Raw genomic sequence first — 17,429 nt, 5'->3', positions numbered from 1 at the left:
ATGGGTGAGTGACTGCTGCCTCTCAGCGCTGAGCCAATCAGGGGCAGGTCTGAGTCACATCCATTCATGAATTCATGAATGGGTGCGAGTGAGGCATGCCTCTGATTGGCTCAGCGCTGAGCCAATCAGGGGGCAGGTCTGACTCACACCCCCTTCACACCCACTGCAGGACGGCCGCGCGGAGCTCCGGCTGCCGGGAGAAGGTGAGTATTCAATTTTTTTTTGATTTTAACACATTTTAGGATGAATTGCAGGGAAGGGCTTATATATTTAAGCCCTTACCGACAATTCATCCCGGGCTCGCCCGCAGCGCATTGCTCTATTGCCGTCTCCATTGAATGCAATGCGCTGGACAGCTCCGGCCCGTTTCTAATGAAATGCGGCTAGGAGCAGATTTTCGGGCAATTTGCGGGCGACTTGCGCACACCGGTCATGTGATTTGCGGATGCGCATCCGTAATGCGATCCGCAAATCGCGCAAAAACGCCCGTCTGACTAAGGCCTAAGGGATTGCATATCAGAGCAAAATTATACCTTATTGTGGAAAACTGAACACTCGAAGGGAGGCTCTAGTACCCTGTTGTACCGCCTCTAGCTTGGATACAGGATGTGATACGGATGGGCATGAAGGCTCTAGTACCTTGTTGTACCGCCTCTAGCTTGGATACAAGATTTAATACAGGTGGGCATGGAGGCTCTAGTACCCTGCTGTACTGCCTCCAGTGTAGGTACAAGATGTGATACAGGTAGACATGGAGGCTGTAGTACCCTGTTGTACCGCCTCTAGCTTGGATGCAAGATGTAATATTGGCGGGCATAGAGGCTCTAGTACCCTGTTGTACCGCCTCTAACTTGGATACAAGATGTAATACGGGTGGACATGGAGGCTCTAGTACCCTATTGTACCACCTCTAGCTTGGATACAGGATGTGATACGGATGGGCATGGAGGCTCTAGTATCCTGTTGAGCCCTCTCCAACTTGGATAAAAGATGTGATACGGGTGGGCATGGAAGCTCTAGTGCCCTGCTTAGCTGCCTCTAGCTTGGATGCAAGATGTGATATGGGCTGGCGAGCATGGAGGCTTACAGGTTCTATATGGTATTTTGTGGCATATTGGTCCACATTTGTTGTAACTGAGTCTCTAGATCATGCAGACTTACAGAGTGATGAAGTTGGCATCCCTGATGGTTCCATACATGTTATATTGGCGATAAATCTGGCAACTGGGCAGCCACGGAAGTGTGGCAATGTTGTGGAGGCATTTCTGTCACACAATTGCTGTCTGTGGCCAAAAATGCCTGTTGGAAGCCACCATAAGAGGAACACATGTGGCTGCAGGATATCCTGAACATCTCGCTGACCTGTCATTGTCCCTCATACCACTACTAGGAGTGACCAACTGTTGTGTGCAATGGACCCCCAGACCATCACACCAGCAGTTGGGCAGTGTGCCGTTCCACAGCAAAGGTAGGAGTGAGAAGCTCACCCCAAAGTCTCCAGACATGAACACAACCATTGTCAGTCCCCAAACTAAACCTGGATTTGTCACTGAAAAGAACCCGATTCCACTCCGTAACAGTACAGCTTAGTTGTTCACAACACCACTGCAAATGGAGGAGCTAGTGGGTGTCTCAGGCAGAACACATAATGGGCGCCATGAGACCAAATATTCTTCAGTCAAGAACCTGAAAATGGCTCATGCAAACAACAATCGTGCCACCTAAAAGGAGTTGTAGGCACATAACAGGCCTGGCATGGTTCCAGGTCACACTTGTCAGCACACGTGGATATACACTCAGTATTTATGGTCGCGAGGTTCCAGCCTTTCAGCAATACAGCCTGAAACTGACCGCAGCTTCTTCTGCTCCCATGGCCATAGAGGTAGCCCATGCGGGGCCCATTTCACATTGGTCTTACCCCTATCTAAATATGTAGTAAGAACCTGCACAAAGAAGCGGTCCCTATGCTTTAAATGCTACAATGTCTTATATTTACACAACTGATATATGGAATACATACAAAAAAACCCGAACCAAGTAGATCTACTGGTATATGAAAAGCTTCACCTGCCAAAAAATTAGATTTACTTGTAATTTATACCAAATTCAGTAATCATCTAAAGGGGCCGTCAATCAGAAGGGGATTCTACTCCTTGAGGAGAGAAGCTTTAGCATTTCCCATCTTCGGATTGCTATGTTATCTCTCACCTCACATGATTATCCCTCCTTCTTAGCTGTGCATATTTTAATTTTAAATATCACTCCCCAAGGCTGTCGCCAATACGGGCGCAGTCTCCGTAAATTCAGTTTCAAACATTTGATTAGAGCTTGTCACTCGCTGGCGATGCATCCATCCATGTGACTGCCACCGCTTGCCGAAAATGTCTTTAGAAGCAGACAATTGTCACTAATTATTTTAACAAATCACTTCTGAAAGCAAACTAGTAAAAGTAAGATAAAACAGAATCCCACAGACCATTATCACCAGTCAGCAAATTCGGCTGTGATGATGCTAAGCCCCTTCAGCAGTATCTGTTCATTATAACGGCATGACAGCCGGCTTGTGATCTGAATGCCTGTTGGAGTCAGATAGCGATGAATCCTTTTTGCCATCCTCACGTTTGTAACGATGGAAAGGAATGAGCGTCTTCAAAGTGCTTTTCCTTTAAAATGATGGATGTTTAAGAATAAGGAAAAAAGAAGAAGAAAACTTTGTTTTAACAGTACTTTTTATTTCCAGGCAGTTGATAACCTGCATTCTTTGTTCTTAAACTTTCTCCTAAAAACATTAAATTAGAATTTATACCATTTAGAGTTTCAGCAATTATTTTAGCCTGCAGTCTAGTGCTGTACGGATCCAGATCCTATACACACCGGGGCTCATTTAGCAGAACTGATCGGACAGACCGACTAGTCTTGCTAAAACTATTTATAGTGCGCTTTCATTTCTTAACCCAATCATGAAAAAATGCAAATGCCAGTGTTATAGGCTTTCTGCATGGCATTTTTATACAGGTATTTTTCCTTTTTTTCACATTTCCCATGTGCATTTTTGCTGGTATTTTTTAATCCTATAAAGAAGCCATTGGTAAAAATTCACTTAGAGGGGTTTTTGTCATTAAAAAAAAAGAATTCTCCTGCAGTCCCGTGAGGGGGGGCGGGGGGGGAGCAGGGGTGGTAAGAGGGGCCCCCTCACCTCACCTCCAGCTGGCTGATTCCTCTGCTTTCTGTGATATTACGTACATTCACAGGCAGTCTCCTTCTTGCCCGGCAATGTACACTACGTCACTAGTTCACAGTCTAGAAGGGAGTGCCAAGCTATTGCAGAGACTGCTCATGCCCGTTGTCTCTGCAAGATAGCAAGTGAAAGCTATGTCACAGGGATGTGACCTTCACTTACCTGCAGCAAGAAGAAGGCCAAGAATGCCGGCTTCATAACAAGCCGTCCAGCTTGCATGAGCTGACCCGGGGGACTGGACTAGATTAGCGAGGAGAAGATGCTATAAGGACTCTGCCTGTAGAGGAATGAGTAAATTTTTAGAATTTTTTTTTTTTTTTTTAATAACAGAACCCCTTTAACTAAAGAATGCTGCATTTTGAAGCTAACGTGACTGACCACACAAATCCCTAAAAAAGTGCCAAATTGCTGAGTATGTAGCGTTTACAATATTTTACTATAGACTTTAACCCATTAGTGACTAACAAGACGCCTTTTTTACAATGACCATTAACAGGCTTTCTTCCACTTCATGTGCCTTTTTAAGGCGCTGCATCAGAAGCTCTGTAGCAGGAGCTGAGCTATTAGAAGTGAGCTGGGCTTCTGTACTAACTTCTGGGATTGGCGCTAGCTCAGGTTTAACCCTTTAGATGTAACAGTCAGTCCGATTGTAGCACCTAAAGAGGCACCCATCGGACCCCTGCAATAGCACATGGAGATCAAACAATGGCCTCTAGGTCAGCAATTAACAGTGGCCTATTAGGTCCTGCCAGAGGCATGTTCTAATAGGCTTGTAAAATACATCGTATTTCTCAGCGATCAAAGCTTAGAAAATTCAAGTCGCATAATGGGACAAGAGGAAAAAGTGTGAAAAAGTTTAACAAAAAACATAAAAAAAATAATCGCCATGTTTTTAACAATTCCATAAAAAAATTAGCACATTATAAAATGCACACAGTGAATGCTGTAAAAAAATGCAAAAAGTGACCAAAATTGTTGACTTTGGAAAACCTGCCTCACAATATTGGAATAAAAAGCGATCAAATAGACCTATGAAGCTAAAAATGATGCCATTAAAACCTACTGCTTCTTCCTAAAAAAAACCTCATGCAGCTCTATTGGCAGATAAATTAAAATGTTATGGTTCTTTGAAGGCAAAGGTCCCAAAAATATATGCAGTATACTGTTTTTAAAAAGTGGTAAAGCATTAAAAAATATATAAATTTATGATATTAATGTTATGATATTTATAAATAGAGAGTGCTGTAAATCCTATACCCTAAAAAAAAAAAATATAGTTATGTACTACTTTTAGGCCTTAGTCAGACGGGCGTTTTTTTGCGCGATTTGCGCATGCGTCCGGTGATTTTTTAAAACCATTGCTTTGCAATGGTATCGACACATGAGCGCTTTTTATGCGCTCGTCCGATAAATTATAGAACAGAAATCGGTGCGATCTGCGATTCCTGTTCTCTTCTCTATATGCGCTCAATGGGGCCGGCGGCAGCAGCGCCGACCCCATTGAGAACATATAGAAGACAAATCATTCTTCTCTGCCACAGCTGTAACAGCTGTGGCAGAGAAGAACGATGTTTGCCCATTGAATTCAATGGAGCCAGCAATACAGCAGGTTCCACTGAAAGCAATGGGCTGCAGGCGTGCGCGGGATGAATTGTCGGGAAGGGCTTAAATATATAAGCCCTTCCCTGCAATTCATCCAGAAAAGTGTTAAAATAAACAATATATATATACTCACCTGCTCCCGGCAGCTGGAGTTCCGCGCGGCCGGCCTGCAGTGGGTGTGAAGGGGGTGTGAGTCAGACCTGCCCCCTGATTGGCTCAGCGCTGAGTCTGACTCACACCCCCTTCACACCCACTGCAGGCCGGCTGCGCGGAACTCCGGCTGCCGGGAGCAGGTGAGTATGTATATATTTTTTATTTTAACACTTTTCTGGATGAATTGCAGGGAAGGGCTTATATATTTAAGCCCTTCCCGACAATTCATCCCACACTCGCCCGCAGCGCATTGCTTTCAATGGAGTCGGCTGTATTGCCGGCTCCATTGAATGCAATGCGCTGGACAGCTCCAGCCCGTTTCTAATGAAACGCGGCTAGGAGCAGATTTTCAGGCGATTTTCGGGCACTGGTCACGCGATTTGCGGATGCGCATCCGTCATGCGATCCACAAATCGCGCGAAAAAACGCCCGTCTGACTAAGGCCTTATAAGTACCCAAAAATGATGTAATTGGTGAATATGACTTGTCCCACAAAAACAAGTCCTTATATGTCCATGCTGACACAAAAATAAAAAGAAAGTGATGGCTCTTGGATTGTGATGAAGAAATAACCTAATATAGATTGGTCATCAGGGCCTAAAATGGAGCGGTCATTAGGGGGTTGAAGGAACATCTGTCCGCAGTCTGCAGTGTTTTGGTGCCATTAACTAGATTTGGAAGCCAAGATGAAAATGAGGAATGAAACATTTCAGTAGGAAAAAGTGACAACTCTGCAAAATCCCCTCAGCAAAAGAAAGAAGTCTTCATTGTTTTACAAAAAGTGCAGAGAGATTTTCCTGAATGTGCTCCTTAATCTATTTGTTTTGCCGTAAAGGGAACATTTTCACTTATTAAGCAGTAGTACCTGAGGGTTTTGATTTTAAGCAGACAAGAATAATTTTCGCAACTGCACAGATTTTCAGCCGCGGGCCATAAAACAGGACGTTGCTTTTCTAGGTTCTCTTGAGAAACGTTAATATAGGTAAAATTCTAAAACTAGATTTATTGTGAGATATTCCAAAATTACTACATTTCTTAAGGCGACTGAATTTATTGCTACATATGCAAAATGATTATTTATGCAAATTCTACACAAAAAAATTAGGCCTGCACAGAGTACACTCAATTAAAAAATATGCAAAGATAAAATAAATATTTCATTACAATGTGGAGAAAATCCTACGGCAAGCTTCGAGTGTTAATACTGTGACTGACTTCAAAGCCAAGTACATGTAAGGGATATAAAGGAGCGGTGGTGGAAACCCTAGGACGGGCTAAATTTACCCAAATCAACCGTGTGTTCTATAGACCGCTCTATAGAATCCTTCATATATCGGGGCAATGTTTTATTGGCCATTTTATAATTCTGCTTTCATATTGCCCCATTATGTAGAGGCCCAGAAGGCACTATATGGGTATCATATATCATAAATATTGCAAGGATTGTTAGAGACTAGAGATGAGCGAGCATACTCATTAAGGACAAATCCTCGAGGGAGTATCGTCCTTTTTGAGTATCTGCCTGCTCGCAAAGATTCGGATGCCGGCAGGGTGAGCGGTGGGTTGCGGGAGTGAGCAAGGGTGAGCGGGGGGAGGGGGGGAGAGGGAGAGAGAGAGATCTTCCCCCCATTTCCTCCCCGCTCTTCCTCGCCGGCACCTGAATCTTTTCTGACGAGCAGGCAGATACTCGAAAAGGACAATACTCGCTCAAGTATTTGTCCTTAACGAGTATGCTCGCTCATCTCTATTAGAGACCTTTCACACAGGACAGAATTAGTCTGCGCGCACATTTTTGCGTCAGATTGCTATTCCTATGGAGCTTGAATTCTTCATCTGTTAAAATCTGTGTGTCTTTACGGGCCGGGCCGAAGAAAGAAGATCCGGCCGCGACGGAGAGAAGATCAGGCCAAGAAGAAGGGAAGATCCGGAGCGTGCGGAGAGGTGAGTGATTCTTATTTTCAGCCCTCATGTCCGCGGGGCAGGAGGGACCCGCTACGGATTCTCCATGGAGAATCCGTTGCGGGCCTGATTTTCCCCGTGGACATGAGGACGTAGACTTACGTTGATGCCCCCCCACCTTCCCCAGCCAGCCAGAATACTACAGTACACCGAAACAGCTGTATGTTTGGCTTACTCACCTATTCATGTTTCAAGGCTCGTTTAAAGGTTGGATATTGACTTATAGGATACCTACCATCCAATAGGTGGTGCTGTGGAAGATTATTCCATCACTCATTTGCATGATTTAGCCATGTAACCGATTTGGCCAAATAGTGCTGTAGCTGGAGATTTTCTGTTACAGAGCTCCTAATTGTCTGCTTCCCTGTCCTCCACATAGACATAAGGCCCATTTAGACTGGACGAATGTCGGTCAAACATTGGCTGACACTCGTCCCCGCACATACTTGCTCCCGTGCTGTTGCCTGACATTCATCCCATCTAAATGGACCTATAGACTGATGACTATCTAGTTAGAAAACCGATTTTCAAATACTTTACTAAGAACTTCTGAATTAACAGTGCAGTGTTCTCAGGCCCCTCATCTAATAGCCAAGAAGGCTGTAAATAACACCTCTCATTACACAGACAGCCTACTGATTTCAATGGGAACCGTGAAATAATTAATTTCCCCTAGTGGTTCTATAGGGGAATTGAATGCTTTCTACCCCACAAAATACAGCCAATCACTAGCAAGGGATAACCGGGCATCAATCTATCAGCAGGAGACCCTTTTAACCAAAAGGATTTGTCATAAGTCTATACTTAGAGAAGTACTTTGCCTACATATCTGTTTGAGTGTATTCATACAGTATAGACCACGTAGGGAACGAGGCGCCACAGGTACATTGTTTCTGTAATGCTGTACATTAAATCCAATGAACGCTTGATTTCAGCAGTTTGGGTAGTTTTGCAGATGATTGCTTATAGGTTTAAAGTGCATAATGCAATGCAATGTAAGGGCCTGTACTTTAGCTTAATACCTTGAACTGCTGAGTTTGTGCAATTTCGCAGGAACAGCTCCATCAGACGGAGTGCTACGGCACTAAAAGTGTACCGCGCTATGTAGAAAATTATTTCAAGACTTATCACTCTGTTGGATAGTGCAGCTTATGTGAATTTCTCCAGTCTTCATCATTAAGGAATATGCTGTGTAATCACTACCTCTCTTAGTTTGTCAGAAAGTCTTTTTCATTTATTTGTGGTGTCTTAAGGTCAGAGATGCTATCAAATAATACCTTGTATTTGTCAAACTAGCTTTCTCTAGCAATTTCTCAAGGATTTTTACTATTAACATGACAAGGATACCATCAAGAATAATGTTCCCCACTTCATTTCGTACTTTTAGAAATGGTGATAATAATAGACTGCGCTGTCAGCATATCGCTTTATATAGACGTATTCTGAAAGGTTCAACAACCCCCAAAGTAGACATTCTCAGACGTTTGTCTTGGAAATATATTATCCTGACACTCCACGGAAATTTCGCTAAAACTTAGGTATAATCTCCCATTGTATTGCAGATAATTAAGCATGCTAGAACTTTTTGGGTATTTTCACACATGGCAGATTTGATGCAGAAATTGCTGGGAATTAAAAGCTGTTTTATACAAATGAGGGCTTGTTTCTTTAGCATGCAGGAGGATTTCTGCAAGATGAATTGTAGAGATGCAGGAATTCCTGCAACAAATGTGCCGCGTGTGAACAAACCCTAACAATCCACCATGCTAATAGACTACCATAGATGGATATTTCACGTGAAAGTGCTTTAATATTTGATCATTGCACCATAGGAGGACTTCAGTAAGACCTACAAGAAAGATCAGTTCAACACCTAGTGGCCTCTATCACCCAGTGCCTGCAAATCCCTCCCAGTAACCAGAACAGGAAAAGTATTGTTTCTCCTTAAGGAGAGTACTTAGAATGTGAGTGAGGAGACTTATAAGGCCATTCACGCTCCTCTGGGAAATATGCAAATGCTAGATGGAACAATATCTCTACAGTGGCACCTACTGAAAGGCAGCATTCCTGCAAGTCAATTTTAGACTTTTTAAACAAGCCTTGTAACATTGACTGGGAATTGTAAGGAATGCTGCCTTCCAATAGGTGGTGCTGTGGAGATATTGTTCCATCTTCCTTATTTGCATATATTTACCAGAGGAGCATGGATGGCCTTATAAGTCTCCTCACTCATCTTCTAGGTGCTCTCCTTAAGGAGAAACAATACCCAACCCACATCTACATGTCTCTCATTAGCCGAGCCAGAAACCTACTGCACACTGATGAGGGGCAAAAACCCTGATTTACAATTCCCAGTCTAACCTTGACTAGCAGGAATACTGCCTTCCTATAGGTGGCACTGCAGAGGTATTGTTCCATCTTCCTTATGTACAGAATACCCACAGGAGTATGAATGGCCTTAGAAGTCTCCTCATTTACCTTCTAGGTGACTCCTTAGGGAGAAACAATACCCTTCCCGACCCACATCTATAGGTCTCTCCCTAGCCAACCCAGAAACCAACTGTTCACTGATGAGGGGCAAAAACCCAGAAACAGCTGTCTGTGTATGGATTTCTGGTTTTGGCTTACAATTCCCAGTCATTGTTACAAGACTTTAAAAAGTCAACGTTGACTTGCAGGAATGCTGCCTTACAATAAGTGGTGCTGCAGAGATATTATTCCATCTTGCCATTCCCAAGAACTGGGTGTGGGACTTGTGGGCGCTGTATTATATGTCATGCAGTACGCCTTTCCAGTTAGCAGCTGATAGTTTGTCAGCGGATGACATACAATGAAGAATCCTAGGAATGCAGATCTCCTCCTCTGCCAAAAATAGACACTTATGGTTCAGAGACTTTCTAGGGGGAACTATTTTAGTCAGCTGGAATTGAAGGTTAATGTGGAGAGGATACTACTAAATAGCAGATTTGGTTACAACTTTGTGTCCCATGCTCCCTGAAGCTAAACCATCACTAACTTGGTGATTGCAGACTGTTCTAGCCTAGCATTGCAATTTCCTGTAGAATGCGAGAAGTTCTAGATTAATGGGATCCAAATTTAAGGAATCCTTTGAACCTCATCACATCATTGCTCCATTAATGCATATCACATCTGTCTCCACAGAAGTTTTGCTAAGATTCTTGTTGCTGTCAATTTACACATCAATTTCTAATAAATTAACTTGCCACAGAAGTGTGAAATGCAGTAAAATGAACATATTTAGCCAAGCATAAATTCCCATTCATTTCATGGTTCATCTTTTCTTCCTCAGCTCAGTGAGACACAATATTAATTACCAGGTTATTTTCAGAGGATATATTTAGGATTTTTTTTTTGCTTTTGGCTCTAATTTTCTGCAACTTTCACTTTGTACTAATCTGCAAACATTAGGCTGAAATCACATATTGGAGGAGATTTACGAATAGTGTGAAATACGGGCGCTTCAGTGCTCAATAGCCGTTCCAGTGATAATCGGTCCTGTGCTTTCACATAGGAGTGATGATTGCTTGGGGAATGAAGGCAGATAGGGCCTCCATTCGCAGTAAATAGGCGGTCATTCAGATTGAATGACCGCCTCTATAAACAGGGCGATGACAGTTTGATTTCTATACCTGCAGAGAATGAATAGCAAACAAATGATCGTGCATTGTTCAGTCGCTGCCGGCACTTACACTGACAGATTATAATTGTTCAGATTTCCGCGATCCAGCGAGAATCTGATTAGCAATCATTTAAAAAGGACCCAGCCAGCTGTCCAGCCAATCACGTACAGGGGGTGTCACCCCCCTGTCAATCTTGGCTCCTCCAGTACTTCCTGGTGCCGTCATGATACAATAATACCCCTACACTGTTCTATCATGTTCATTTGCTCGCAGCAAAGAAGATGCACCGCTTGACATTATTTATTAATTCCAGGTGCGTTTTTTTACCAGCATAATTACGCAGCATATTACGCATCTTCTTGTGTATTGTGTGCACCCCCAATTGAATCCTATGGAGACCTTTGGTGCACAAATGCGCAGAAAAGTAGAGCATGTGTTTTTGTTTTTTTTTGCATGACCAAAATGCATTTGCAACATTTGTAAATGTGAACGAACCCATTGAAAATCAATGGGGTCTATTGTCTGCACATTGAGAGCGCAAATTCATCCTCGTGAAGGAGACCTAAAGATACCCTTGCAGAAGGATCACCCTTCACATCCACTTAAAAGTAAAAAAAAAAAAGTGAACAGAGCTTGGACTCTTGTGCACCAACTAACTGTTCCCCTTTTTCAGACAGGCATACGGCTGTTACAGTTTCATGTCTTTTTCACAGTATTAGGGCTCTTTCACATGAGCGTATATCGGCTGCCGTTTTCACGGCCGGCCGATATACGCTACAATCTGATCCAATGCAGTAGATCACATGGCTGTATTCCCGCGACATAAAAAAACGCTCGGCCGGGCCAATATAGTGGCGGGCGCTTTCACGCCGGGCTGAAAAGATAGTCCTGGAACTATCTTTCCAGCCAGAATACGTCAGCTACTGAACGGGCTCCTATGGGAGCCAATGATAGCCGGCGGATAGGGAAGGTGAGAGGGAGTTTAGCAGCGTGACTGCTAAACTCCCTCCTTCTTCTCTCTTCCCCTCCGGCTGTTTGCAATGGGAGTGGGCAGAGCTAAGCTCCACCTCACCCATAGCTGGTTGTGGACAAGGGCTGGGAAGGGCGTGGTTGCTTAGCTCTGCCCCCATCCCAAGCACTCCCATTGCAAACAGCTGAAGGAAAGGAGAAAGGTGGTGAGCCGGTAAGGGGGAGGGAAGGCAAGGCAACGGCATTGTGGTCTCGGCATATATGCGCCAGGGCCCGTGCCGTCTGAATGGGTGCACAAACGTTACATTTGTGCACCCGTTCGGACGCTTTTACGGCACCGGCAGGCACACGTAAAAATGCCTACGTCCCTATGAAAGGGCCTAAGATTGATAAAGGACACATACGTGATGTGAATACATATTACCTGATATTAGTTATTTCAGCTACTTTCTGTGGTTTTATTAATATTTATGGTTATTGTTATTATTTCCACATAAGACTGCAAACATATTGCGCTTCATTTTATTCACAGCAGTACTTTCTGCGAATCACTGGTTGTACAACCGCTTTGCAGATAAGACACAGCCCCCCTCGGTGTGAAATGGTAAACATATTTAGGAGTAGCATCCCCCATGCAAAATGGTTTCCCCATAATAGATACTTAATAGGAGCTAATAGTTCTTTTGCTAGGAATTTCAGCTAGACTGACAGCAGATGGTGGTAATGTGAGGAACACGCACTAATGGATTACGGAAATAATAATGGGTTTATTTACACGGAGTATCCTGCTGAAAAGACAAACCTAAATGCAGCATAATTAAAAACAAATACAGTTGCAATTATTACTCAGGCCTCCATCCATCAGCGCCGACAAACAGCTGTGCAGATTACAAAATACATTATTTTTATTTGTGCATATCTGCAATGCTGAAGTTAAATGAGCCGTTAACAAACAGAGGCGCACCGTGAGTATTTGTTAAAACCGTAATAATTATTATAACAAATTGATCACATTCTGATAGCATTGCCTTATTAATCACAACGAAGCGTAACAATGTATCCTCGTTAAACTCAACAGGTTTGAAAGTAGCTATTTTTAGTTCTTCTTCAGATCAGTGAACAAAAGTGAGAACGTCCCGACCGACGGCTGATACTAGAGTTAGAAAAGCAAACAGGTAAAGAGCATCAAAAGGACATCACCACCTTTAGGCCTCGTTAAAGCACAGTAAAGGCGCAGGAAAAGATCGCATGAACAGGTGAATTGCAGCTATTTGAAGAAGCCCGTTCACACGGGAGTGAGAGAGATCTCGCTCTCTCCCACCCCCGCCTCTCCCCTTCCCCGAGCCTGCTCGGACAAGACTGCAGACTGCAGTTACTCGAGAAGAGCGATGCTCGCTCGAGTAACTGCCTTATCCGAGCGTGCTCGCTCATCTCTAGTCAGGTCCTATCTGTTCTAGCAGCCTGGACCTTAGATGCGAGCTGCGGTCTCATGCCCTATCTTTGTTAGGTGCAAGGACTTAGCATGTCTAAATTTCATTCATTTTTCATTGTATATAATGTTGGAATTTGATATTTTTGTTGACCAGGGACACTATTTTGGGTCTTACAAAATCAGGTGCACAAGCCTTAAGACTTATGCCGCCCTTCCAAAAGAAATGATATTTTAGGGTTTTTTATATACATATTATATCAAAACCAATATGACTATAGGACAATTTTTTGATATTCTGCCTGTAAATAATACAGTTGCGGTAATACCACAATGCAAACAACAAATACTACCTCCATGCAAAGGCCAAGATTACCCAAAATTCACTATGCATGGGACAAGTATTAGCGTGACCACATACTACCACCACACAGTGATGAAATACCACCATATTGATACTGAATAAAAACTATACTAAGGACAATAGTACCACCATACAGTGACCATATAACGGTAGATTCCAGTACTTGACAGGTCTTCTGCAGAATATATTAATATTTACAGTACAGTTGCATCCAGGGATCACAGGTGACATCTTCTCTGACTGTTTTTTTTCACTTTCTCTCTTCTTCTCCATCTGGGCCCAGACCACCATGATGTCATTCAGCTGAGAGCTGCCCCTGATTGGTCCCTGCGCTGAGCCAATCAGAGGCAACACTCACTCACGAATTCATGAATGGGTGAGTGAGAGCTGCCTCTGGTGAGGGCTGTGACCAATCAGAGGCAGCTCATTCAGCAGGCGGGGATTTTAAATCTCCGGCTGCTGAATACTACTCATAGCAGTTCAGGAGAACTGCCGGCCGGCCGCGGCTCAACTCCGTCTGCCAGGACAAGGTGAGTATATTTTTTTAAACTTTTTACACATTTCTGGATGAATTTCAGGGAAGGGCTTATATTTTTAAGCCCTTCCCGAAAATTCATCGTGCGATCGCCGGCAGCCCATTGCTTTCTATGGAGCCGGCTGTATTGCCGGCTCCATTGAATTCAAAGGGCAAACATCATTCTTCTCTGCCACAGCTGTTACAGCTGTGGCAGAGGAGAATGATTTGTCTAGTATATGTTCTCAATGGGGTCGGCGCTGCTGCCGCCGGCCCCATTGAGCGCATATAGAGAAGAGAACAGGAATCGCAGATAGGTGCGATCTGCGATTTATGTTCTATAATTTATCGGACGAGAGCATAAAAAGCGCTCATGTGTCAGATACCATTGCAAAGCAATGGTTTTATAAAATCGCACATCACATGCGCATGCGCAGATCGCACGGAAAATCGCCCGTGTGACCGAGGCCTAAGGGTGACTACCCACAACAGTTTTTTTCCCTGTGAAATTCGCAGCATTTTTTTTCTGCAGGGGTCTATGGGACTTGTAATGTTAAAAATCGCAATTTACCGCAAAATTGCGATTTTGCGCGATTGCGATTTTAACATTACAAGTCCCATAGACCCCTGCAGAAAAGAAAATAGTGCGAATTTTGCAGGGAAAAAAAACTGTAGTGGGTAGTCACCCTTAAAGAGGTTATCTGAGGACACACCTTTTTCCTCAAACTGGCTAAGTCTGCTCTAGTAACATAAGAGAAGACTTACTCACCTTCCGCCACCACCCGGTCCCTGCTGCTCTCTACTTTAGGAAAGAGAGTGATGACAACACAACCCACATGTGACCACAACAGCTAGTTACTGCTGAAGGGAGCCAGTGATTGGCTGCAGATGTTACATGGCTTTGGTAGCATCATCCCTGGCTTCCTGCGCCCGGATGTGAAGAGCATCGGGGACTGGAAACCGCTGAAACAAGAGCTATAGGAAAGCAGGGAGTGTAAGTATATCTTCTGTTATGTTGCTACAGCAGGGCGAGTCAGTTTGGAGAAGAGAGTGTATCTTTCCAAAACCACTTTAACATTCGGAACTGAATTTTACAGACGCCCAACCCCAAACCACTCCACAGATTTGTCTTTTAATATAGTCACATTAGTAATCTCAAACATTTCACAACTTCTATTTAATAAATATAATTTATTGCAGTCACTATAAAAATACAAAGTTACGAACGGTTGTGCATAGTACGTAAAAAAATATCCATTAAGATGTCAATGATTCACATTCCACACCTTAGCCTCTGTTCACAGTGGCATTAACAGTTCTGCTTTTCATTGAGCCTTTTTAGTGGATCAAATTGGAGACCTTACAGAGTAATATGAAGGGGTTATCCGGGGAGACTTTGTTTTTCAAAAACTGGCTCAGTCTAAAGTAGTAACAAAAGAAGATATACTCAGATTCCCTGTTGCTTTCGTTCCTCAGGCACCCGGTCCCTGCTCCTCTTCACTTTCGGTTGCGGAAACGCAGGGATGAGGTCACCAACACCAGGGCCAAGTGATTGCTGCAGCCAATCAACGGCTCTCTTAAGTCGGTGACTAAGTGCAAAGGTCACATGGCTTGGTGTCAGGATTTCTTCACTCCACACCCAGAGGTGAAGACATGTGGGACGCAGACACACGTAGGACAAAAGTGAAGGGAGAATGAAGAAGGTGCAGACTGAGCCAGTTTTTGGGAAAAAAAAAAAAAAGTTTCTCCAGATAATCCCTTTTGAATGAGATCTGTCGGGTTTATTTCTTTTCTTTACTAGGTAGAATAGTTGAGCAAACTACTCTATTCTACTTGTCAAAAATCATTGAAACCTAATGGAACCGAGAGGAAGTACAGCCAATTTCTCAAACCATTGAGAACATGAATTGGAACATTTTTCCATGTTTCTTTAATGAAAAAGAAAAAACTGCGAGAAGACAGCAATGTGAACAGAGTCTAGGCAGACCATTTCCACATCATCCTTTTTTTTTCAGATGTAGCTGCTGCTGAGGAAGAAGGTCGTTCATGATTCAGAATGTTTTTCTTGGGTTATTGACTGAAAGCTTTCCAAAAATTCCTGAAAAGATTTTTCCTCAAATTCTTCACATTTTTTACAGCTACCAGTCTGCAGGAAGAAAAGTAAAGACAGTAAGTTTACAATTTCAAATAGTTAAGCATAATTCAAGAATAGTCAGAATGTATGCATACAAATATAATATGCAAATTTACACTTATTACATCTATATATGTAAAGACGAAAACCCTCACTGACTCGCTCACTGACTCGCCAAAAGTTCTCCAACTTCCCGATGTCGTAGAAAGATGAATTTTGGCACAAGCATTGAATATGTCATAAATAGGAAAAGTTAATGGGTCCCAGCTCGATTATTCAATTCTATGCGCAAAAGAATTAGCGTCCAAATTTTACGTACGGAATGTATTTTTCTCACTTTCCGGTGTCATCGAAACATGAAATTTGGCACAAGCATTGATTATGTCATAAATAGGAAAAGCTAATGGGTCTCAACTCGATTATTCAATTCTATGCGCAAAAGAATTAGCGTCCAAATTTTACGTACAAAATCTAATTCTCTCACTTCCCAATGTCATAGAAACTTAAAATTTGGCACGTGCATTGAATATGTCATAAATAGGAAACGTTAATGGGTCCCACCTCGATTGTTCAATTCTAGCGCAAAAGAATCAGCGTCCAAATTTTACGTACAAAATCTAATTCTCTCACTTCCCAATGTCATAGAAACTTAAAATTTGGCACGTGCATTGAATATGTCATAAATAGGAAAAGTTAATGGGTCCCACCTCGATTGTTCAATTCTAGCGCAAAAGAATCAGCGTCCAAATTTTACGTACAAAATCTAATTCTCTCACTTCCCAATGTCATAGAAACATGAAATTTAGCACGGGCATTGAATATGTCATAAATAGGAAAAGTTAATAAGGTCCCAACTCGATTATTCAATTCTATGCGCAAAAGAATTAGCGTCCAAATTTTACGTACGGAATGTATTTTTCTCACTTTCCGGTGTCATAGAAACGTGAAATTTGGCACGAGCATTGATTATGTCATAAATAGAAAAAGCTAATGGGTCCCAACTCGATTATTCAATTCTTTGCGCAAAAGAATTAGCGTTCAAATTTTACGTATGGAATGTAATTTTCTCACTTCCCGGTGTCATAGAAACGTGAAATTTGGCACGAGCATTGATTATGTCATAAATAGGAAAAGCTAATGGGTCCCAACTCGATTATTCAATTCTATGCGCAAAAAAAATAGCGTCCAAATTTTACGTACGGAATTTAATTTACTCACTCTCCGGTGTCATAGAAACGTGAAATTTGGCACGAGCATTGATTATGTCAGAAATAGGAAAAGTTAATATGTCCCAACTCGATTATTTAATTCTAGCGCAAAAGAATTAGCGTCCAAATTTTACGTACAAAATCTAATTCTCTCACTTCCCGATGTCATAGAAACATGAAATTTGGCACGGGCATTGAATATGTCATAAATAGGAAAA

The 17,429-nt window shown here is 42.7% G+C and overlaps 1 protein-coding gene across 3 annotated transcripts in view; it reads right to left on the bottom strand.

Annotated features, from left to right (window-relative positions):
• Positions 1-15,029: 15,029 nt before the first annotated feature.
• Positions 15,030-17,429, bottom strand: part of IL15 (interleukin 15) — a 57,819-nt gene continuing 55,419 nt past the window's right edge. For all 3 annotated transcript variants that reach the window (XM_066573713.1, XM_066573714.1, XM_066573715.1), the window contains exon 7: positions 15,030-16,015. In XM_066573713.1, coding sequence (XP_066429810.1) covers positions 15,914-16,015 — 102 coding nt within the window. In that variant the 3' untranslated portion in view covers positions 15,030-15,913. The remainder of the gene's footprint in view (positions 16,016-17,429) is intronic.

Source organism: Eleutherodactylus coqui, chromosome 7, assembly GCF_035609145.1.
Source record: "Eleutherodactylus coqui strain aEleCoq1 chromosome 7, aEleCoq1.hap1, whole genome shotgun sequence".
NCBI lineage: Eukaryota > Metazoa > Chordata > Amphibia > Anura > Eleutherodactylidae > Eleutherodactylus > Eleutherodactylus coqui.
This window is presented reverse-complemented; position numbering and strand designations above follow the sequence as displayed.